Source organism: Staurois parvus, unplaced genomic scaffold (assembly GCF_062004578.1).
Source record: "Staurois parvus isolate SC_StPar_1 unplaced genomic scaffold, SC_StPar_1.0 ptg000077l, whole genome shotgun sequence".
In the NCBI taxonomy this organism is placed as follows: domain Eukaryota; kingdom Metazoa; phylum Chordata; class Amphibia; order Anura; family Ranidae; genus Staurois; species Staurois parvus.
Genome location: NW_028317873.1, coordinates 4,739,918 through 4,765,015, shown reverse-complemented (window position 1 = coordinate 4,765,015; position 25,098 = coordinate 4,739,918). Strand labels below are relative to the sequence as shown.

The 25,098-nt window shown below is 40.2% G+C and overlaps 1 protein-coding gene across 9 annotated transcripts in view; it reads right to left on the bottom strand.

Annotated features, from left to right (window-relative positions):
- Positions 1-646: 646 nt before the first annotated feature.
- The window catches only part of BRD9 (bromodomain containing 9), a 52,214-nt gene continuing 27,762 nt past the window's right edge, over positions 647-25,098 (bottom strand). For 6 of the 9 annotated variants that reach the window (XM_089669470.1, XM_089669468.1, XM_089669472.1 and 3 more), the window contains exons 8-17: positions 25,006-25,026; positions 16,610-16,742; positions 16,442-16,514; positions 13,821-13,916; positions 10,949-11,081; positions 8,175-8,286; positions 5,410-5,506; positions 4,218-4,253; positions 3,641-3,808; positions 647-755 (exon numbers count right to left, since the gene is read on the bottom strand). In XM_089669470.1, coding sequence (XP_089525596.1) covers positions 664-755; positions 3,641-3,808; positions 4,218-4,253; positions 5,410-5,506; positions 8,175-8,286; positions 10,949-11,081; positions 13,821-13,916; positions 16,442-16,514; positions 16,610-16,742; positions 25,006-25,026 — 961 coding nt within the window. In that variant the 3' untranslated portion in view covers positions 647-663. The remainder of the gene's footprint in view (positions 756-3,640; positions 3,809-4,217; positions 4,254-5,409; positions 5,507-8,174; positions 8,287-10,948; positions 11,082-13,820; positions 13,917-16,441; positions 16,515-16,609; positions 16,743-25,005; positions 25,027-25,098) is intronic. The other 3 variants (XM_089669471.1, XM_089669475.1, XM_089669476.1) reach the window with 1 other exon arrangement.

Genomic DNA, 25,098 nt, shown 5'->3' with positions numbered 1-25,098 from the left:
ATTGCAGTGAATGGTGGTTCTACAAAGTATTAACTCAGGGGGGCTGAATACAAATGCACGCCACACTTTTCAGATATTTATTTGTAAATAATTTTGAAAACCATTCATCACTTTCCTTCCACTTCACAATTATGTGCCACTTTGTGTTGGTCTATCACATAATATACATTTTATGTTTTTGGTTGTTGTAACATGACAAAAGATATATATATATATATATATATATATATATATATATATATATATTCTAAATTAATTACCGCTTTAGTTGCATCCTGGGACATTCCTTTTAATTAAAATACAGTTTCTCAAATGAAGGGTTTAAATTGGTGCCCGTAAAAAAAAAAAAAAAAAAAGGGTTAGTAAGCATATCCAGTCACTTTAGGTCTAACATTTATAAATTTAAGAATGTTAAAAAAAAAAAAAAAACAAAAAAAAAAAAAACACCCTACCAGTAATTCGTATATGGTACATTTTACCAATTTTTTTATAGTTCATATTAGTGGTGAAGCAGTTGTACTTATTTTGCCTGTAATAAAGTTTTTTTTTAAAGCAATTCCTAAATATAGTATTTTAGTACGCATAACACCACTTTGGGTGAAACTCTATACAGTCAACTTGGCTAAATAAATACAATATATACATATTACAGAAAAAAAGGCTTTAATTAGGGTTATCAGGTTCTGGGGATTGCAGGAATTCATAAGGGTCTGGAATGTCCTGTTGCTCTCCAACACTGAGGCGAGAGGGGCTACCTTTTAATTTGAAAAAAAAAAAAAAAAAAGAAAATTATTCACCCTGAAATTACCAGTTCACTTATTTAAATAAAAACGGATATATTTAAGGTTAACAATGTTAATTAACAAATACATTTCCTTTGTTTCTACATATTGTATGCTTTATGAGCAGGTCTTCAAATGACACAATATACAGTAGCTTTGTCATCCTACGCCGTTCGTGTCACATAATGAATTCCCGGCACCAGCTCCATTGTAGAGGAGAAGCAGCCAACAACAAATGCCCCATAGTAAGCCTATGACTTACATCACTGCACAGGCATTGGCAGCCATTTTCAGCAATCGCTTTTCTACACTGAAGCTGCCGTTGGAGAGATCATGTGAACGGACTGGAGATGCTTCAGAAAAGGCAAGATAAAGCAGCTTTTCTTTCAGAGGGTAGACAGAATAGTGTGGAAGTAGGTTTAGCCTTAGTTAGATTTTGAATGAACTTTCACTAAAATGTGAAAACAGGGTCGCTTGGAGACTTTTACATGTTGGTTTAATACAGGAAAGTTATTGGAGCTCATTGGCATATGTTGGTCTATTTAGTCTGGATTGCTAAAGATTACTACCATGGTAGAAAAATATTTTTCTTAAAGGGACAAAGGATTCAGAGACAACTGGGTTATACGGCTGCCTACAGAAGGATTTGGACACTGGCAAACAAGAAAAGATGGACATCATTCCTCTATTGAGAAAGGTTTTTAACTTTATGGGCCATTTTTTTTTACAAGATCATTTTTGTCTTCAATCAAAACCTAATCTACAACCTGTCTGAGTTCATCTCTTTATGCAGCATTCTGGATCATATCATCAGCAATAGATCTAAGTGTCGTACCCAGATCTTTGTGGGCCAGTCAATTGCGGGGTCTCCGGAAATGAGATCTTCGGGCACTGGACTTTGCTTGTGGTGCTTTACAGACCTCTCTGTACTAGCCAGAGTTTTTTCCAGCTATGGGACAGCTTCTGGTGTGACCCAGATTTTGAAGACTCTGATGAACAGGCCACGTTGGCTGAGCACCAGGAACTACTTTGGTTTATTAAATCAGCTTGTAGTTATAATGGTCCCCTAAATGAAAAAGTATTAAAATGTTGATGAATTGAGTGCTGTGTCATGCATCAGCATGAGGTAACACATTCCTTATCTTACTCCCAGGCTTCAGCCTCAAAAGTAAAATGCAAATTAGGGGGTCAGTTTTGTGGCAAGCCTGGAATACTTACACCCAGTTAATCACAGCCTCTCTTCATCAGGGAGACTTTCTGGCTTCAGTAGGCATTTTTTCCCAGAACACCAGCACTTTGGCTCGCTGTGGGTCCTCACCGTATCCAGTTTGTGGCCCTGCTATTTGTTATGTCTTCTGCACCCCACATATTTAGCACAGTTCTAGCCTCTGAGCCCTGCCATTTGTTGTCCGACTGGATTATCATCATGTTACTGACCTGTTGCCAATTAATCTAATTAGTTGCAAAATGTTCTTTCAGCTCTTCCTTATTAGTATCACCTACTTTGCCAGCTTGTTTGTTTGCCTTTCCCAACTATGAGACGTGTTGCTGCCATTAATTTCAAAATGACCTTATTTTTGTCTTAAAATAGTAAATTTTCTCAGTTTAAACATTTGATATGTTTTCTATTGTGAATAAAATATGGGTTAGCGAGATTTACAAATCATTGCATTCTGCATTTATGTAGATTTTACATAACGTCCCCACTTTTTTTGAATTGGGGTTGTATCTAGATCAGATCAGGACAACGTTCACTTTAACAGCTGGTAATGCATGAATACAGTCTAGGGGAGGAGAGGAAAGGAGCATTTACAGCTACTGGCACCCGCAATTTCCAGAAGTAGTGATAGCCTTTGCATTAGGTTAGAGGTAGCGGCAGAGAATTCTGTTTTAATTTTGCATATTGTGTGTCTGCGAGGTAGCTTTATTCAGGGGGCTGGAGCCTTGTTGATGCAAAATCCTTCTACATAACAAGGGAATAGCTATTAACTTGAGCGGAACTTTGAGCTTCCTCAGGCACTCCAGTGGAATTTTCACGATTTGTCCCATATGCTCCTACTCCCAAGTGTCTGTCATCCACCATTGATAAGTGAGGCACTTCCCTTGCAGGGTACTACCAGGACAGATGCGGACTGAGTGGCTGGTATGAACGAATCACAATAACCCAGGCTCTGGGGTCCTGTGGCTGGGTTTCCAAAGTATTAGGCAACAGCAAACAATCAGTTTGCATCATTGGTGGAAAATGGCGGCCAGGAAAGGAGCATTTAGGAGTGTTATAAGCACTACATCACTAACTAAAGAGCAACTCTTAGTAGAAAGATAAGTGTCTAATGCAGGATCCAGTGCCAGAAGCAAACATTACAGGCCAGCCCTGTTGCTGCGGGGTCCAGGTACAGCTACACGTACACAATTCAGAAACTGCTAATTGCTGTTAGGCAATAAGAATTTTCTGATGTTGATAGAAGTCAAAAGGAGGAAAGGCAATCTGGGGAAAAAGAATTGTTTTTCTAACGGAAGAAAGGGTCCATCACTTGAGAACACCAACAAAAAAAATGTAGCCTCATGGAGTGGATGCAGTTATAGGGATACATTTGGTGGGCAGTCCCAACAAAGTTTTGCCAGTGTCTAATCATGTCAAGCTAGTAGCATACAACCCATGGTCTAAAAATCAATTCCTGTGTCCTGTACTTTAGAATTAAGATAGCCGATTTAGAATTTAGACATTTTAAATGGAAGTTGATGCATTTGGGTGGACACGAACTGTAACCTGAAGTTGCTTTTGAACCCTTCTCATGTATTTTTACATCTCAAGATATAACACACACTTCACTGTTCACCCTTATTAAAACATGACTCACCAAGATGATGGTGATCTCTTTCTGAGTTGTTAGATAAAGAACTTATGTTTGAAGATGGACGAGATCCAACTCTGTCATTGTGTACATCATGGAAGTCATGCAAAAGCTTAGCTGCATCATCCAAGTTAAGATGTCCATCCTCGTGGTCTAGCTCTTTCTTCACTTTTCCTAGTAGTTAAAAAAAATTAGAATAAATAAATAGAATATTTTAAACTGTATTTAAAGCCATGTATTAATTGAGTAGGAAGCAGATAAAAAGCTCAATTTTTTTTTGTTTGCTATCTGTGTCCCACTGGGGCATTATCCCTACACTCCTAACACAGAAATAGAAAAACGAAAGTGAAGAGAAATTCCCTTATACCCAGCTGTCACTCAATCAGAAATTCTTATTGGAAGATTTATATCCACTTCTTTTTCAGGTGACAACTGTCAAATTTTGGATTTAAGCTCACTTTGGTCGATGGTCACCATGGTCAACAGAAGAGGCTGCATTTTCCTGCAAAGACACTGCTGGAGAACTTACAGATATACAGCAAAAGTAAAGTGCATAATAAGCAGCAAAGGTGTATACTCTTACCAACAGAATTCTGTAAACTCCTGTGCCATTGCAGCCCTGAGAAAATTCAAAGAAAACACTAATTTTCTAAAATTATTTTTACCCATAGAGAAAGCACTAGGGAATTGTTATTATTATTATTATTATACAGTATTTATAAAGCGCCAATAGTTCGCTCAGCGCTGTACATTACAAAGGGGGACAGAACATGTGACAGAACAATAACAATACAATGCAAAACATGAGGGGATTGAGGGCCCTGCTCTTTGGAGCTTACAATCTAGGAGGGAGGGGATAGTGGTACAGGAGGAGATAGCTGTGGGGGATGGAGTGGTAGGAAGGGTGGAGGAGGTCGGTCAAGGGAATGGCATGAAACTGCTTAGACATAGCAAGCTGCACTGTGAAACTGGTGAGAAGGTTTGCCTTTTCTCTCCTTTGTCAATGTCAGTTTAGAAATCCTGCAGTGCTTAGGAAATGAATAAAATTGCTGCATATAAGAGCATTCACCTTATGCTGCATACTATACAGCCTTACTTACATTAAATGTGTTATTAAACATATGTATTAATGAATACAGATCTGCATTCATTTATGTCTTTTATATCTACCTAGAATTCAGCTTTCACCTTCAATGCAAAGACAGACACCCTGCATTCAATGCAGATTTTATTTCACACATAATGCTTAAACTGGTCAACTGTATCAAAAGGAATCTTTTTCTGGATTGTCTCTCTTCTACTGGCAAGCGTAAAATACATAAATGTCAGCTACACTTTTAAATGGACAAGTAACACAAATGGGACAGGTTCACCAAATGTCTTGCTCCCTGCCATTACATATTTATTTAAAGTATCCCACATTTACAAAATGGTGACCATGTACTGCAATAAAAGTGTCAACCAGGAATCCTTGCTTTTAATCCAGAGTTAAAAAACAGTATGAAGAAGGTTGTTAAAGGAATGTTGATGTAAAGGAGTCAATACTTTGAGTCACGGATCCAAAATAAGTTAGTAAATCAGATGTTAGGAATTTTCTTTGACTTTACTTCCAGATCAATAAAGGATTGAGGCCAGAGACAGCCAGGCACCAGCACCTTCATAATTTGTTTTGTGTTATTGCTCTCATAAATGGTTTCTTTAATATTTAAAGTAACTCTGGTTAAAAAAAACACACACTCACACACACTCAAGACCTATGAGAAATGTAAACTTACCTAAAGAATTAAGCATTGACATTTCAAGAGATACATCAGAATATGATTTCATGGACATAAAATCAAGAACAGAATTGCTGCCATCAGAGTCTCCAATCTGAAAGAAAAAAAAAACCCACAGTGAACCTAAAACTCAGTTATTACCATTCTTCTGAAAACATGTATGCATAGAGGAAATGGTTTGGAAACACCACCACCTGGGTGGTTTATGCTTCCTTATGTCCTGCACCCAGACATCCAAGAGAAAATTTCTCTCCACTATCTTGATGTGATGTGTGCTGTTAGAGTACAGCTCTTGGCAAATGCCTCTTTCAGGCAATCAGATTCCTTCTGTGTTCCTCCAGGAGGTTCCCGAAGGGGACTCCCTGCTCTGGCTCAACCAATGCTAAGTCCGAGCAGATGTTTGTTGCCAGTGTCCAATCACCTAATGGTATTAGCATATAACCCATGGTAAAAACTAAAGATCCTGTTATCTGTACTTTACGACTAAGAATTATTTTTTTAATCAATGTCTTATTTACAGACATAAATAATGACAAGAACCCTGTGTTAGTTACCGTATTTTTCGCCGTATAAGACGCACCTGACCATAAGACGCACCTAGGTTTTAGAGGCAGAAAACAGGAAAAAAAATTCTGAACTAATGGACTGCAGACACAGTACAGGAGATGACCAGAGACTGCGGACAGCACAGGGATGACCAGAGACTGCGGACAGCACAGGGATGACCAGAGACTGCGGACAGCACAGGGATGACCAGAGACTGCGGACAGTACAGATGACTGCTGACCTTTGGGGAGGTGGGGAGCGGGTACCTGAATTTGACAGGTACCCGCTCTTACTTCCGCAGAGTTTTTGTTTGAGCTTACCTGTTCCTCGATCCAGCCGCGCGCTGTCTTCACGGCTTCTGTAATGGCGCTCGGCATGAGAGCCGGGTGCCCAGTGCGCATGAGCGAGAAGCACTTGCGCTTTGTGATTGGTCCGGCGGCTTCTGGGATCTGTCATGTGTCCCAGGTGCCGCCTTACCATTCACAAAAAGCACCGCTTCTTGCGCATGCGCACTTGGCACCCGGCTGTCATGCTCAGTGCCCACACTACAGAAGCCGGGAAGACAGCACGCCGCTGGATAGAGGAACAGGTAAGGTCCCGCTGCAGAGCTGAGCGGCCGGCCCGGTATTCTGACACGGCCGCGGTGGAAATACCGGACCGGCCGCTCTATATTCGCTCTATAAGACGCACTGACATTTCCCCCCCAGTTTTGGGGAAGAAAAAGTGCGTCTTATACGGCGAAAAATATGGTAAGCAGTAACTTATTTTATACTAAATGTTTAGTTTAATAAAAAAAATATTGTAGTTGTGGGATTTTTCATGAGATAGGATTTTTGTTTATCATGACTTTAGACAGTTATATATATATATATATATATATATATATATATATGTTATGCTTTTATGAATTTTGTCAACACACTTACTTTAAGGTCATCTGGAGGTCTTACTGGAATATTTCTTCTCTAAAATTGAAAAATTAGAAGTGTACTATACCTACAAATTATTCTGCCCACACAGAGGACTATCTGCCCTGAGCAATGATTGACAAGTTGATAACTTTTTATGGGCCAGTGCTGATTGGCTTTGGCTGCATATGCAGAACTGCTTTTGACATCAGTTTTAAATGATTCTAAAAATATTCAGAATTAATCAAAAAGTACATTTGACTTGCTTCAAACAACTTTTGAACTCAAATAAGCTTTTATGGGGAATGTCATTGTTTTGATGTGAACTTGCTCAAGAACATGAGCCCTATTGCAAGAACAATTACTTTTGAGTCGTACACAGACCTGGAGCGGGTGAGGATTAAAGCTGGCCATAGATAGATATGAATTTGGCAGGTTCAACAGGGACCAGCCAAATTAGGATACATTAGTGGGCATCCCTGGTTGATTGAAGAATATGTGATTTCAAATTGACTTCTATCAACTGTTAAAAGGTAAGTTCGCTTTCTGACCAAAAATAATAAATGCACATTTTTGAGCAGGTAAAAAAAAAAAAAGTGCATTTATTGTTTTTGGTTGCAGGAGCCTGTAAAGCATTGCATCAGTGATCAGAAGATATCTGTCTCCTGCAGATATATTGACAGGAATAATCAATTAGCTACCATGGAGCTCCACAGCACCATAGTAGTTAATTGAGAACTTCAAGCAGACAGCTGCTAAGGCTGTCGGGACTTGTAGTTCATTCATTCAAAGAACACTGTGAATGAATGACGTGGCCGTGGGGGCGGTGGCTGCAGCATTGGGAACATGTTCCCGCCTAAAAAGGGGTACATTTTTGTATGAACAGTTTGGGGATGGCCCCTTTTGGTTCCAACATGACTGAGCACCAGTGCACAAAGCAAGGTCCATAAAGTCATGGATGAGCGACTTTGTGGTGGAGGAACTTGACTGGCCTGTACAGAATCCGCAGTGGAGACTGCAAGCCAGGGCTTCTCGTCCGACATCAGTGCCTGACCTCACAAATGTGCTTCTGGACGAATGGTCCAACCTTCCCATAGACACACTCCTAAACCTTGTGGACAGCCTTCCTAGAGGAGTTGAAGCTGTTGTAGCTGCAACGGGTAGGCAAACTCAATATATATATAATATTTATAGTGTACACATCTAAAACATCTCTCTATCCATCTCCAAGTATATACAAGTATCTCTCAATTTTTTTTTATTATTTCAAGATTAAAAACCCACTAAACAATGTTCTAAAATGTGCACCTGTTTTATCTGATAAAGAATTTTGGAATGGTCCCCTTCTGTTATCTGGTCCAGGAGGTCATTAACGATTTTCTTTGCATATCCCCCACAGTCTTTTACGAACTCTTGCAGGCTGTCACAAGAATACAGATATCTATAAGCGTTCACTGCGTATACACACACAGAAAAGACTGCAACACTACGTACATTCAGGGCAATCTGAACAAAGTACACGTTTTAGTGATTTTCTCAGTAACAAAAAAAAATAAAATAATAATAATAATACACTACCACATGCAGGGAACACAAATGTTCACAACCTTTAATACACAGTTATATTATTTGCAGAAATTAAGGAAAATATGGTATGTGCAAATGATAAGGCACAGCAAGGTGCTCACATTGACAGAAATGACATCTTCTACACACATTTTGTGGCTAGTTAATATACTTTCTAACCATATTTCTGTATCACTTTTTCTTGGTGGACTCTTCCAAAGAAGAGGTTGTCTTCCCGGCATTGCATGTTTGAGATCTGCTCAAAGATTTCCAATATGATTAAAAAAACTTCTCTTTTGTCCACTGACACCACCAGCTGAACCGCAATGAAAATTGAAGGCAGGTAGAAAATGGGTCTCAGGATGGTACAAATTAGCCGCTGGTACTCACATGAATGGTGTCATAAAATAATGGATTAACGTCGCATTATCTTAGGACACCATTCCTGTGAGCACCAGCGACTATATATTATACCATCCTGAGACCCATTTTCTACCTGCCTTCAATATGGCCTTGGGTGCTGCTGGGTGACCTCAGTGTGGGACTTCTGCGGCCCTCTTTATGGGGAACCTTTCATGGCATTTCAGCTGGTGTTGTCAGTGGAGAATAAGAGAAGTTTTTTTAATATCATTTGGTGGCTTGTAAATATTAAAGTGGAGTTCCAGCCGTTTTTGTGTTTATTAAAAGTCAGCAGCTACAAAAACTGTAGCTGCTGGCTTTTAATAAAACTCACACTTACCTGTCCCAGAGTCCAGCGATTTTCTTACCCGCTCTGCCCCTTCTCCCCTCCCCAGCACCTCAACTGTGGACACCAGGCTGTGACAGCTTGCGGCTTCACAGCCTGGTGCCCACTGCGCATGTGTGAGTCGCACTGCGCCCCCTAATTGGTCCGGAAGTCTTCTGGGACCTGTGAAAGTTCCCAGGAGACTGCAGGAGGGAGGAGGGGGCCGAACTTCCAGCTCAATACATGCCATAGCGAACTGAGCCGGTAGTGGGAGCGGGTACCCGTCAAAAACAGGTATCCGCTCCACCTTCCCCCCAAAAGGTGCCAAATATGACAGTGGGGGGGGGGGGGCAAATAAGCAGAGCTTCTGCTTTTGAGTGGAACTCCGCTTGAACACTAATATTGGATATTGGAGTCCTACTATACCATCCTTTCCTTCAGTCTACCCCTGATGAAAGAAATATGTTATGAAACGTGTTGGGGATTTTACTGAGGAAGTCTCTCTTGCTCATTTCCATCAGTTGGAGGAAGACTCAGATTCACATCAAGCTTGTATTCATATATTATACTCAGCCATCTTATAAGTTTTTTTTATTATGTGTTCTTGTTGTGGAAATTTTAGCTATTTGTAATAAAATGATTTTGTATTTTTAGTGATTAGTTGAGTTGCCTTTAACCATTTGCCTACAGGGCACTTATACCCCCTTCCTGCCCAGGCCAATTTCCAGCTCTCAGCGCTGTCACACTTTGAATGACAATTGCACGGTCATGCAACACTGTACCCATATGAAATTTTTATCATTTTTTTGTGACAGATTGAGCTTTATTTTGGTGGTATTTAATCACCTCTGGGTTCTTTATTTTTTCTTAAACAAACCAAAAACCACTGAAAATGTTGAAAAAAAAAAAAACCTTTTTGTCTTAGTTTTTGTTATAAAATTTTGTAGATAAGTGATTTTTCTCCTTCGCTGATGTGCGCTAATGAGGCTGTAGTGATGGCCACTGATAAGATGCACTGATGGACACTGATAGGTGGCACTGATGGGCATTGACAGGCATCACTGATGGGCACTGAAAGGCAGCACTGATATATGGCACTGATAGGCGGCACTGACTGGCACTGTTAGGTGGCACTGACTGGCACTGATTGGCAGCACTGGTAAGTGGCACTGACTGGCACTGATGTGTGACACTGAAAGGCAGCTCAGATGGACACTGATATGTGGCATTGATGTGCACTGGTAGGCACTGATATGTGGCATTGATGTGGCACTGATGGGCACTGGCAGGTGGCACTGATGGACACTGACAGGTGGCACTTCTGGAGCCACACTGATCATCAGGGCACACTGATCATCAGTGCCCTGATGATCAGTGTACATGTCCCCTCCGAGGAATGCCAATTACCGGCTCTCCTCTCGAGCTGTTAAAGTCCCATCTGCTTTTCAAGAGGGAAAATATTTTGTCCTGTCTGTCTGTATGGTGCCATTTATGCTGCCCTAGAAGATGAATCGGAGAAGTAGAGATGCATAGATCCAAGGATATACTGCAAAGGTCAAATGGTTTGTGCAAAACCAATATCAAACAATGTTTTGTTTCTGCAAGTAGTTGATTGCTATGACTAAAGTAAAACTGAAGTCTGAATGCTATGGGTTACTGTAGTTTTCACCTACATTATAGTCCTGAAATCACCAAATTAAAGTGATCTATAATCTGAATCACCATGTTATTTTCTATTAACTTTGTTATGTAACTTTTAATTCATCTTATATTCAGAAATAAAAGGCATTACCTTAGCGCACACTGAATTCCGGTGTCATCACCATAACCAGCATACATTAAATCCATTTCATCAGGCTTAAGGTCAGTGAAAAGTGTGTTGTTTTGTAATGAAAGAGCTGTGCTTGTACTGTTGAGAAATGTAACTAGAAGGAAAAGAAATTAATCTTATTACATGTATACAATTATGTTAAAATTAAATTAAAAATCACATTTGCAATCCAGGTATGACCATAAATTAGCAAACACAACTAGAAGATTTATTTTATTTACTCATTTATGTTTTTTTTTTCCTTCAAAAAAAAAAAATTGAGGGAAAAGAGGATGGAAATGCCAAATATGATTTCTGGGAGAGTGGAGTCAGCTACCATGGGGCATAAAGCCCTTTCGATAGGGTCAGAACCAGTACATAAGGTCTAGCTGCCTTCACTGTGTGTTCAATCAAAATAGATTAATTGAAAAAAATGCAGAGAGAAGCAAAACTAGAAAACAAAAAGGAAGGGAAGGGGGGAATGGGGAGGATAGGAATAGGAAAAAAAGGGTGAGGGGAGGCCCCTTAAATGCTCTGGGTTGTTGGCCTCTCTGACTGAGCCCAAAAGCAGAGTGTCAGAGAAGAAAGAAGGTAGGAGACGGAGAGGGGCAGTCTGGATTAGACAAAAGTGAAGAGAAATTGCAGCGTGGAGCGCCCCCCCCCCCCCCACCCCAGTCACTCATGGGGAGAGGGGGTCATTTACATTCTTATATCGCCTCCCAGATTGTAAGCTCGAAAGAGCAGGGCCCTCGATCCCCTCATGTTTTGCATTGTATTGGTATTGTTCTGTCACATGTTCTGTCCCCCTTTGTAATGTACAGCGCTGAGCAAACTATTGGCACTTTATAAATACTGTATAATAATAATAATAATAATATATTACACAGTATCATTTACATCAGTATAGCTAGTAGTAGTTAGTCACATTCAACAGGACTTTTTTTTTGTAATGTTGAAGTAATTTCACCTCTCATCTACGTGAATTACTCAATTCAGATGAGTGTCTGGAACAAACCCTCTTTGATAACTACCAGTCGCCTTTAGCATAACCTTCACAGACATTCACATCAGCCCCTACCTGTAAAAGGGCTTACAAACCAACATTCTTAATGCAGTTATAGAAACGTATGCACACACAAGTATGAAAGCAGAACTCCAACCAAAAGGCTATATACCCGCACAATTACACAGTCAAAATGCACATAAAGAAAATATTTTTTATTGGACATGTTTAATAGCAAAAAGTCAAAAATATTGTTTTTTTTTTCTCAAAAAGGTCAGTTTTTGTTTATAGCGCAAAAAAATAAAAAAAACTGCACAGGCGATCAAATACCATCGAAAAAAAGCTCTACTTGTGGGGGAAAAAAAAAAAAAAGACAGATTTAATTTGGGTGCAGCATTGCATGACCGCACAATTGTCAAAGTAACGCAGCGCCATAACGCAAAAAATAGGCTGGTCAGGAAGGGGGGTAAATCCTCTGGAGGGCAAGTGGTTAAAAACACCCTAAACATCATGTACTCAAGCAAGCATAGAACAAATGATACATTTTATGCTCAGTATTTTTATCCATTATTATTTCCTTTTGCAGTTGTTAAATAGCAAAACACATATCTAGTTTTCTTACCTCTTGTCTCATGCTAATGGTAAGAGGTCAGTGAAACTGTCAAATTGCCAGGCAACTTTCACCTGCTCTGATGAACAGCTGAAAGTAGTACCGCTTTCAGGATTGTTTGTTAGACTCACTATACAATATACCACAAAAGGTTCATTTTACTCCAAAACACAAATCCACCTAGTACGGGTGTCGGCAACCCGCGGCTCCGGAGCCGCATGCGGCTCTTTTTCACCTTTCCTGCGGCTCCGGAGCACACTGCCCACCAGGTGACAGGCAATAGGGTCGGCAAGCCGCGGCTCTTTTAATGTAGATCTTCTGTGTGCCGGGCGCCCGCTGGCAAACATTGGCTGTCAGGATGTAGGCGGGGCAGCCCGGATGTAGGCGGGGCAGCGTGACGAACTCCTCTCCTCTCACAGTCCGCCCTGAAGACCAGAACGGCGCGGGAACCCAGCGAGAGGAACGCGCGGAGCAAAGGTAAGTGAATTCACACAATATGGGGAATGAATTACTATGGGGGATGAATTACTATAGGGGGGATGAATTACTATAGGGGGGATGAATTACTACGGGGGATGAATTACTACGGGGGATGAATTACTATAGGGGGGATGAATTACTACGGGGGATGAATTACTATAGGGGGGATGAATTACTATAGGGGGGATGAATTACTATAGGGGGGATGAATTACTATAGGGGGGATGAATTACTATATGGGGGATGAATTACTATAGGGGGGATGAATTACTATATGAGGGATGAATTACTATATGGGGGATGAATTACTATATGGGGGATGAATTACTATGGGGGATGAATTACTATGGGGGATGAATTACTATATGGGGGATGTATTTTCAGTTTTAAAAATGTTTCTCTCAAAATAAATTTCAATCGTGGTTTTGGCGAGATTTGGCTCAGTCGAAAAAAAAGGTTGCCCACCACTGACCTAAGGCTATGATTGTGATTATGACGATACACTGTGGCCCTGATTAACCCTTTGCTTACTGGGCCCTTAAACCCCCTTCATGACCAGAGCGTTTTTTGCAATATATGCAGTGTCGGATTTGTTTTAAATGTTGCAATGGTTTTGCGGCTCCCAGTCTTTTTTTCCCTCTCGGAAACAGGTCCAAGTGGCTCTTTATGTCTTAAAGGTTGCAGACCCCTGACCTAGTAGGTAAACATCAATTTTAAATCATACAGTGGAGAATACATTCGATTCATTTATTCTTTCTTACCTTTATGCCTGCGGTCATCTTTAAATCCCAGTGAAGTAAAGCTCGGTAACAGTTTGCTTGAGAGAGAACTTAAATCCACCGAGTGTGTTTCTTCCTCTAAAAAAATAAAAATATATATTTCCCAAATTTTTAGCACATACAAGTGCAGTTTGTATGTATGTTTGCTTGTGTCTAATTTAAAATTGTTGAGATGGAACTGAAAACTGTCCGTAACAAATTCAAAAAAACAAAAACAAAAATCTAGCAAACTTGAATACTGTGTAAAATCTACAATATTCTGCTAGGCAGGGCTTTTTTTTTCAGCAGGAACGTGGGGGAACGTAATTCTGGCATCCTCCAGCACTTAATGTATGTAATGGCAAGGGGTGCTGGGATGTGCTGGAAGATCTATTTTTGCATGGTGGTCTGTTGTTGCTGGGGAGGTCTGTTGTTGCTGGAGGGGGATCTATTGTTGCTGGAAGGGATCTACTGTTGAGGGCAGGGGTCTATTGTTGCTGGATGCTGAAGAGTCTTTTGATGCTGGCTGCTGGGGGATCTGTTGCTGCTGCTGGGGGTTTATTGTTGCTGGGGTGGTATTTATTTTGGGGTCCATTGTTGGCTGAGGAATCTATTGTTGCTGGGAAGGTGGTCTATTGTACTGCTTTTTTATCATTAACAAATTCAATACAAATGACTTGGCACCAAAAAATACTTGGCTTGGTGTATTCTCTATAAGGAACAGTACTGGGAGGTGGGTTGGAACCAAGGGACTGTGTTCGGAGGTGGGTAGGGAGCGGAGACAAGATATGATTCAGAACAAGGGAGCTCCTGCACCTATTTTCTGAGGAAAAAAGCCCTGCTACTAGATAAACATTATTATTTTTATGTTTTTCTGCTAGTTTACTGCATAGTGTCAAATGTGAGTGTTTGAGAAAAAAAAAAAAAGAAGACCACAGCAACCACAAGAACTGGATACTTTTCTTTGTGAATTGTGTCAAGGTAGAAAGGGATTTCTGCAGTGCCTAAATCTGCTTGATGATCCAGTAAATCCTGCTACCAAATTATGATTCCAAAAAAGGGTTATGAAAAAATGTATAAAAAACAAATATGCTGCAAGGTATATTGTAGCAAAGATATACAGAATTCCATTGTGCTTTCAGCTATGAGGGTTTTAGTGTATTTTAAAATGTTGATTTTCTGTGCTTGACGTGAAGCTGTGCTTTGTCCACATGGGGGGCAAGCAACAGAGTTATATAACCGCTGCCCTACCTAGCTGTACTTGTTCACCTTCCCTCTGCTCTCTTATATCTCCAATCAGCAACGAGGACTGAAAAGGAATACCTAGTACCTTTAGGTATGGGGACCACAAGACTCACTTCCCTTCCTCCCACGTAACAGCATGGATTTGATTGGTGATTAACCTGTGACAGGAATAGTCACAGCCCTGTTTAGGGAGGTTAAAATGGCTCTCTCACTCCCTTCCTGGCAGCTAAATGCAGCAGTGGGGGAGCAAAAAGAAGCTGGGGTGGACTGCAAATGAGTGATACACATGCTTAGCTCTGCATTGTCAATGCATAGGCTTACTTTAATTCCCAATTCCCGTCTTGTTTGCTCACCACCATGACATCTCCTCTAACAGGTTAGGTCAGCAATGGGCAAACTACGGCCCGGCGGACCTTTTAATCCGGCCCGCGGATGTGGCTGTCAGGATGTGTGTAGGCGGGGCAGCGTGACGAACGTGAGGGGAGGGGAGCTAGGCTCCTCTCACAGTCCGCCCTGAAGACCGGAACGTCGCGGGAACACGGCGAGAGGAACGCATGGAGCAAAGGTAAGTGAATTGACACAGAGGGGACTTAATATGGGGAATGAATTAATATGGGGAATGAATTACTATGGGGAATGAATTACTATATGGGGGATGAATTACTATATGGGGGATGAATTACTATGGGGGATGAATTACTATGGGGGATGAATTACTATATGGGGGATGAATTACTATATGGGGGATGAATTACTATATGGGGGATGAATTACTATGGGGGATGAAATACTATATGGGGGATGAATTACTATGGGGGATGAATTACTATGGGGGATGAATTACTATAGGGGGGATGAAATACTATATGGGGGATGAATTACTATAGGGGGGATGAATTACTATAGGGGGGATGAATTACTATATGGTGGATGAATTACTATATGGGGGATTAATTACTATGCTTACTATGGGGGAATATTACTATACTTACTATGGATGACACATACACATCATTCATCTACTCTTGGTCCGGCCCCCGGGTCCAATATATGAACCCAATGCGGCCCTCAAGTCAAAAAGTTTGCCCACCCCTGGGTTAGGTTGTGGTAGAATTAAATGTGAATTAGGTTTAAGCTCAAGCAGACTTTACACATTTAGGATACAATCACACCTATTTGTATTAGTAGGGCTGTTTTTTTTTTTTTTAAATCCTGCTTACTACATCTTTGTTGTGGTTTCCAGCAAAATACATTCTACAAAAAGTACACTAAAACCCACACTACTGCAAAAATCTAGTTCAACACGTACTCTATTTTCTATTGCAATACTATGTTTTTGATTTAACATGGCACATGTCTAACACATTTATACTACTTACCTTCTGCATCTGGATCAGAGTTGACTACAGTATAAACTAAAGTGCCATCTGTAATCTTCTTAAGGTAACCAATCTGAAAGTAAAAAGTTGCCATTTTAGAATTAAATTAATTCCTAATATAAAACTCTGCCAGCTACTGTGCCATGTTTTGTATTAGGAAAAATATACCTTGCAGTTGGTAAAATATCTGTTGACTTTGTCTCTTGCTTCATCTGCTGCATGCTCTACTAGAGCCAATACATGTTCTTCTGCTGTGCTGTCTGTTAAACTACATGCATTGCCCTCTGGTTCAAAAATACAACTGAAACAGTACACAAAATAAACTAATGCATAAGGAGGTCTTTCAAATTTCTATAAATCAACAGTTGACTGCAAATAAAAAAAAAAAAGCAAAAGTATAAAATGAAAAAGCTTCCATTCATGCTGTACACAAATGCTCAAAATTACAGACTGAACTCTGACTTTATCTTTTGTAAACAGAAATCATACGTAAACATTTTACATTACAGGTCTACATATGGAAATAACAATAGGGTTTAAAGTGGACTACTACACATAAAAAGTCATCTTTTGTCTCTGACAACTTTTTTTTTTATTGATGCAGCTCTGTTTCTGTGCACTTATTCTCTTCATGAGTTACCTTCCAGCAACATCCTGGGAAAGCAGAGGATCCCAAATCCCATGAGAAGACATTATAGCACTGTGTAAGAGCAACTTTTTGTGAGATTTGGGTTGCCAGCAATAACCAGCATCTTGCTGGAAGGCTTGTGGCATTACCCTCTCCTAGGCGCCTTTGGTGGAAGCTGGGGGTAAGGAAAGCATTGATTCAAAGTTTTACCTTTTAATTTGTTTTTTTTTTTTCCATGTATCATATTTACCTGGACAGGGTAAATATGCAAAGCATTCTTTCCATTTTGATGCAAGGTTACTTTAAAATTGTACAGGTTTATGTAAAGGATCTTAAATTTAAGTCACAATTCATTAACCACCTCCCGTCCGGCCATTGTATATAAATGGCCGGACAGTGGCAGTGCAGGGGAGGGTGGCCATTTAAAAATGGCCTCTCCACCCCTGCTTGTGCGCGCTCCCTGGGAGTGCACAGCACCGCAATCCGGTGCCCGCTGTGTCCTCCGGACACAGTGGACCACAGATCGTCGTACAGGACCTCTGTGCGAGGTCCCGATCATGTGATCACTGATTGGCCAATCAGTGATCACATGCAGAGTAGTAAGCAAGATGTCACTTCTCACATCATTGCTTACTACGTTTGAAATCTGTGAATGATCACAGAGGTCACATGGTACAAGGCTATCACAACGGCCTTGTACCATGTGACAAGCTGTGACCAATCACAGCTCACACGGTAGTTCTCAATGGCTGCGTAGGGTGGGAGAGTAGGTAATAAGCATTCTTTGCATTTTGATGCAAGGTTACTTTAAAATTGTACAGGTTTATGTAAAGGATCTTAAACTTAAGTCACAATTCATTAACTACCTCCCGTCCGGCCATTGTATGTAAATGCAGCCAGAGAGAAGGAGAAATGATTGCTTTTACAGCCTTTATAGGTGTAAAAGCAATCAGTGTAAAAAAAAAAAAAAAAAAAACTTCATCACCCCCCCACAAGTAGTACAGTGTCACCATGGTGACATTGTACTACTAGGGTGACAGTATGTAAAAAACTAAAAAAAAAACAAAAAACAAAACATAAATAATATAAAAAAATAAAATAAAAATGTAAAAACAAAATGTTTAAAAATTATAATTTTGGTTATAAACTAATTTGTTTTTTTTTTTTTACTAAAAAGATAACGGAATAAATGTTGGCCAAGATTTATGATGAAATATTATTTATTTGCAAAATTTTATAAGAATAACACTTTTTTTTCAAACTTTTTGGACATTTCATTTACATAGCAAAAAAAATAAAAATCCCAGTGGTGAATAAATACCGCCAAAATAAAGATTTATCTGTGTCAAAAAAATGCTAAAAAATTAATATTCATATGAGTGTTGCATGACCACGCAATTGTCATTCAAAGTGTGATAGCACTGAAAGCTGAAAATTGGCCTGGACAGGAAGGGGGTAAAAGTGTCTGGACTTGAAGTGGTTAAACAAATAAAATCAGACGCTCAGAAATACACAATTAAGAAGGTTTAAGTGCTTTTTCTATGGTTTAAATTTGCAGTCAATTCTCTCTTCAAGAAATTAGGTAAATAAAAAGGGAAATCTGGTGTCTGCATGCAAAAATATAATTTTTTGTACTCACTGTAACATTCTTTTCTTAAAGTCCATTGAGGGACACAGGAAATCTTTCATCTTTGGGTAAATACTGCCTAAAGGAGGATCAGACACTGGCAAACAAAAAAACGTAGGTCAGCTAAGGCTAACCCCTCCTACTGCAGCATGCCTGTTTTGTAGAAAAGCCATACTGGGACCATAATTATCTGTATGAATACAGAGGAGTGGGACCAGTGTCCTTAAATGGAGTTCAGGAAAAGGATTTTTTGGTGAGTATAAAAATTCTATTTTTTTTCTTGTTCACTGAGAAACAGAGATGTCTTTAAGACATCCTAAAACAGTTCAACTGAGGAATGGACAACACAAACAGGCACAAAACAATTCAGAGAACTAGGGTCTGCCTGCACCACAAAAACTCATCTGAAAGACCTTATTCCTAAATATGGCATCAGGTGATGTCACAATATCCATCCTGTAGAGCTTAGAGAATGTGTGAACAGAAGATCAAGTAGCAGGATTGCACCCAGGTTGATGTTAAAAAAAAAAAATCGAAGAAATACCCACAGATCTAATAGAGTGTGCCTTGAAAGGAAAATTGTACCCGATCCTTGAAATTGTAAGTTTGGATGACAGCCTGTCTGAGCCAAAAATTGATAAACATACAGTGCCACGCTTCTTAGCTCACTTATTAATAGAACCAAACAATAATGTGAACATAAATCAATACAAAATAATGAATATAAATCATAAAATCAAAAGTCTCAAATACTGATTTCTTCAACTTGAATGTGTTTCATATTTCATCTCTTTATGTCATGTAATGGGGAGGGGCTTGATGACATCACGATGCTCTCGATCCAGCCACAGTGTCATTTCAGATGAGTGGAACCTATCTTTGATTGCCTGTATATGAACATTGCTGGATATTCATGCGCAATATATCTGATGTGATTTAACACCTTTATTATGCGAGTGGCCACTTTATATGTTTTAATAAAATAGAGTTTTAAAAAGGATAAAGCACTATTGTGTTTTAGATTTTTTCACCACGTATGCTGAGTGGAGGACAGAATAAGGAGAGTGGTGATCTGTGGAGGAAGATTCTATTACCAGGATACACTGGTTGTTGTGTGTCCACTTCAAGGGACACATGCGATTTTTGACCTAACTTTATGTGTGATCAAAAACTCCAGGTGAGAGCACATCTGGTGTTTGTTTTTGGTGGAGGATTAAAGGACATAAAGAGATGAAATAGGAAACATTCAAGTTGAAGAAATCATTATTTGAGACTTATTTTATATTGATTTCTATTCAATATTTTGTATTGATTTATGTTCACATTATTGTTTGGCTCTATTAATAAGTGAGCTTAGAAGTGCGGCACTGCGTGTTTAGAATGTTTGTTCACGCGCATCTTATGAGTATGTGGTAGTGCAAGTTGCTTCTTGTATTGATATTTATAGTTATATACTGCTCGTGAGAGATTATTACTGTTGAGCCTGTCTGAGCCAATTCCAGAAAACCAAAGGATAGTTCATTTTGTTGAACCGAAGCTGAAAAGAGGGACAGAAGAACAAGGGCTGGGCAGCACAGTGGCTAAATGGTTAGCGCTTCCGCCTGGCAGTACTAGAGTCGTTGGTTCAAATCCCAGCCACGGCACCTCCTGCCTGGAGTTTGCATGTTCTCCCTGTGCCCGCGTGGATTTCCTCAGGGTACTCTGGTTTCCTCTCACCCTCCAAAGACATGCTGGTAAGTTAATTGGCTCCTAAATTGTCCCTAGTATGTGTATGTATGAATGTGAGTTAGGGACCTTAGATTGTACTCCCCTGAGGGTTAGGGACTGATGTGAATGTACAATATATATGTAAAGTGCTGCGTAAATTGACGGCGCTATAAAAGTACCTGAAATAATAAATAAATAAGGGCTGCTTGAGAAGAAAGGCAGAAATTACCTTAGGCAAATAGGAAGTCCTGGGCCTCAACACCACATTGTCCCTATGCCAGTGGTTCTCAACCTTCCTAATGCCGCGACCCTTTAATACAGTTCCTCATGTTGTGGTGACCCCCAACCATAAAATTATTTACTCAGTAATTATAATTCATGAGTGTTGTTTTACCTCCAATACTGCTGCTTTCAACACAGTAGCTAATCTTTACACATCGGAAATATGTGTTTTCCGATGGTCTAAGGCGACCCCTGTAAAAGGGCCATTCGACCCACAAAGGGGTCGCGACCCACAGGTTGAGAACCACTGCCCTATGCAAAACAAGAAACAGTTCCTTGAAGGATAAGGCTGCCAATTCAGAGACACACCTCAGAGGTGATAGCCACCAGGAATACCACCTGGTGGGTGAGAGTAGATAAAGGAATGTTGCTAATGGGTTCAAGCAGCAGTTTTTGGAGAACAGATAGAACTAGATTTAGATCCCACTGGGTCACAGGGGAATGAACAGGAGTTGCTACATGGGATATTCCCTGTATAAGCTGTCTCTGAAACAAGATAGAAAGTATAAAAACCTGATCTTTGATAGTGCTGAAAGCCAAACACTGGTCCAAACTCTTGGAGTGGAAGCCCATATACTCACACCAAGTGAATTATGCCTTCCATTTCCGATGATAGACCTTGCGGGACATTTATTATTTATTTCAGGTACTTGTACATAGACTTCCTTGCTTTTTATTGTAGGTAGCACAGATTCAGAGATGTCCTTGTTTAACAGGGCTGTTGAAAACCAGCTTCTGATAAAGCCAGCGACCATGGAGCAAGATGGTAAGTCAGTCCTTCAGACATAGTATCTAGAGAATGTAGAAGTGGCCACACAGAGGGTCTGCATAGAGTCTTACTAAGTCAATGTTGATGTTTAATATTTGCCACTATTGTGGCATTCTATGACTGAATCTGGATTGGATGACCCCCAGAAGCATAGCCCAACATAGTAAAACATCTAAAATCAACCTAAGCTATAGGATGTTGATAGAAAGGTGAGAATCTTCCTCTAACAAGTCCTCTGCACACACAAGGTACCCAGCACACCTCACCAGCCTGACAGGGCTGCCATACATTGTGGGGATCTTCTAAAAGGCAGGACAACGGGGGGAGGGGGTTCTCTCCCTGCACCAGTTGTCATCTTTAAAAAATAGTGTCGCTATGCAGAGTTCGGCCCACACAGCCATGTCATTCATTCACAGATTCTGGTGCATGGATAAACTGCAAATCTTGTCTGCCATCGCAGCAGATGGACTTGTAGTTTGCATGAACTGCGGAGGTGCTGATCATTATTATTTTCATATACTTCCATCAATTTCAATTGGACAGAAAATGCACACAGATGTTAACAGCTTCATTGGACTCCATGTATTTTTGTGACACATGCATTTTTACATGCTGCAAAATGCAAAGGTGTGAACCAGCCCTTAAAGAATATGTAAACCCAAGATTTCATATCCCTGATATGTGCCTGCGCTACCATGTACTTGTATGAAAAAGTCCCCTGTTCTTTGTATGGCTTCCTTTGTGCGAAAGCAACTGGTGTTCCTGCCAATCCTTCTGCTTTCCTATCAAAAGCTGACCAAACTATGCATGAAAGAACAGTGTGGTCAGTGTTCTGGCTGTGCTGAGAACTCAGATCATAAGCGAAATCTCCTGCGCTCAAGGACTCAGGCGGGTGGCGAATAGATGGAACCAGACCTGGAAAGATCGACCACCAATGCATGTAGAGTTGTGCAGCTCCAAATAAGGCTGGGGAAGCCCGACCAATACTGCAAATAGAAACAAAAACGAGAAGCGCACCAACCTTGCGCATTACCTCAGTAACCAAAGTTTATTAATTGTAAAATAATACTCACAAACCGCGAATAAAATCAGGCATATAGGTCCTCAAAGGACCTGAAAAGTAGAAAGCCAGCGCGGATCCCATTATGGGGGTAGATACTCAGTACAGTTGACACGTTTCGAAGGGCATCCCTTCATCAGAGCTGCATGAAGAAAGGATGCCCTTCGAAACGCGTCAGTGGACTGAGTATCTGCCCCCATGATGAGATCCGCGCTGGCTTTCTACTTTTCAGGTCCTTTATGCCTGATTTTATTCGCTGTTTGTGAGTATTATTTTACATTTAATAAACTTTGGTTACTGAGGTAATGCGCAAGGTTGGTGCGCTTCTCATTTTTGTTTCAATTTGCTGTGCTGAGAACTCAGCCTGCTCTCCTCCAATAATCAGACTTGTACTGACCCCCCCCCCCCCTCCAAAACCATTCACTGGGAAGATAAGTGTGTTGCTGCTTCTTTTTTGCCTTTGATTTCTATTTTAAACTGAATGGGTTGTTTCACAAGGCTGAGGGTTCATATATACAATGGTACTAAATGTGCTGCTCAATATACAATGATTTTTTAACCGTAGCTCATTTCCATGTTAGCTCAGCAGGTTTTGCTGTCCCATAGAAATACAAATTTAGGATAGGTAATTTTAAAGTGGTTGTAAACCCTTACATATATCATGTGAAGTGACTGGCCTCAGGTGATTCACAGAGATTAAACAAATCCTCCTACATGAGCTGTACCTGTGTATCAGTAGCCACCTCTTCTATAAATCGTTCTAAAAAATGCACAGATCAAAGGATTTTTATCAGCTCTAGCAGTAGAGGGTGATAATCTGACTTCAGGTACATTGCAGAGCATAGAGCTCCCTGATATCTGACAGCTGACTGGCGGAAAGGGACACAACCCCTCTACACAGGCCTACAGGCTCATAGAAAAATACACAGAGCTAAGGCGAGTCACCTGCTGTGTGCTGGAGGGGGGCTGTTGTGTGGGGAAAAACTGTCAGAAGATACTCATGCATGGAGGATAGATGCAGAGGGGAGCCATGCTTGGTGCTTTGGATTCAGGCCAGTACACACTATAGTGGGATGTGCTTTGTTCATTTTTCATATCGGAAATTTACAACCACTGTAACCACTTCAAGTCCGGACACTTTTACCTCCTTCCTGTCCAGGACAATTTTCAGCTTTCAGTGCTATCACACTTTAAATGAGAATTGCGCGGTCATACAAGACTGTACACATATGAATTTGTTAGCATTTTTTTGAGACAGATAAAGCTTTATTTTGGTGGTATTTATTCACCACTGGTAAACAAAATTTTAATTTTTTTTGCCATATAATCAAAAAGTCCAAAAATTTGGAAAAAATGTGTTTTTCTTATAAAATTTTGCAAATAAATAATATTTCATCATAAATCTTGGCCAAAATGTATTCAGTTATCTATTTAGTAAAAAAACAACCCCAAATTAGTTTAGAACCAAAAATTATAATTTTTACTAATTTTTATTTTAATTTTTTATATTATTTATGGTTTTTTACATACTGTCACCCTAGCAGTACAGTGTCACCATGATGACACTGTACTACTTGGGGGTGATGAAGATTTTTTTTTTTTTTTTACACTGACTTCTTTTACACCCATAAAGGCTGTAAAAGCAATCATTTCTCCTTCTCTCTGGCTGCATTCTTTCAGCCACTGAGAAATACTGTGTGAGCTGTGATTGGTCACAGCTTGTCACATGGTACAAGGCTGTTGTGAAAAGCCTTGTATCATGTGACCTCTGTGATCAGATTTCACACGTCGTAAGCAATGATGTCAGAAGTGACATTTTGCTTACTACTCTGCATGTGATCACTGATTGGCCAATCAGTGATCACATGATCGGGACCTCGCACAGAGGTCCCGTACGACGATCAGTGTTCCATTGTGTCCGGAGGACACAGCGGGCACCGTATCGCGGTGCTGCATGCTCCCAGGGAGCGCGCACAAGCAGGGAGGCCGTTTATAAATGGCCACCCGCCCCTGCACTGCCACCGTGGCCGGACGGGAGGTGGTTAAGCTAGCCATGTAAATGGATTCCTCCATCCACACAAGTGCCTGCTAAACAGGCTGAATTTTGATCCATCTATGGCGTGCTTTAATACAGTACATACTCATTTTAGATCAGGGACATGAAACAAAAAGGGTCAATAGCAAGAGAACTAGCATTTTCAGAAAATAAGGTCAGCAATGGCAGCCTCTCTATAAGCTCCTCTAATGGAAGATTTCCTTTTTTAAATCTTGTAAAGCCTGCTGATTTAGTGTATTCACAGTTGGAAAATCCACAGAAATAGAGAAAAACTGCGGTGAAATGTTCAGTTTGCACAAGGTATTGGAAACAACTAAAGATACAGTGAGAATGTTTATAAAGAAAAGAGTTTTGGTTGTATCGGTAATATGGCTGGATATATAAAACCATAATAAAGTATGAAAGCAATAACCACAAAGACCGAAAAAGACTTACCTCTGATCATCCTCAATGACCCTGCAAAAATTGTGGAAGAAATATGTTACACCAAAATGTACCAATTTATCAAATACTGTAACTATATTAAAC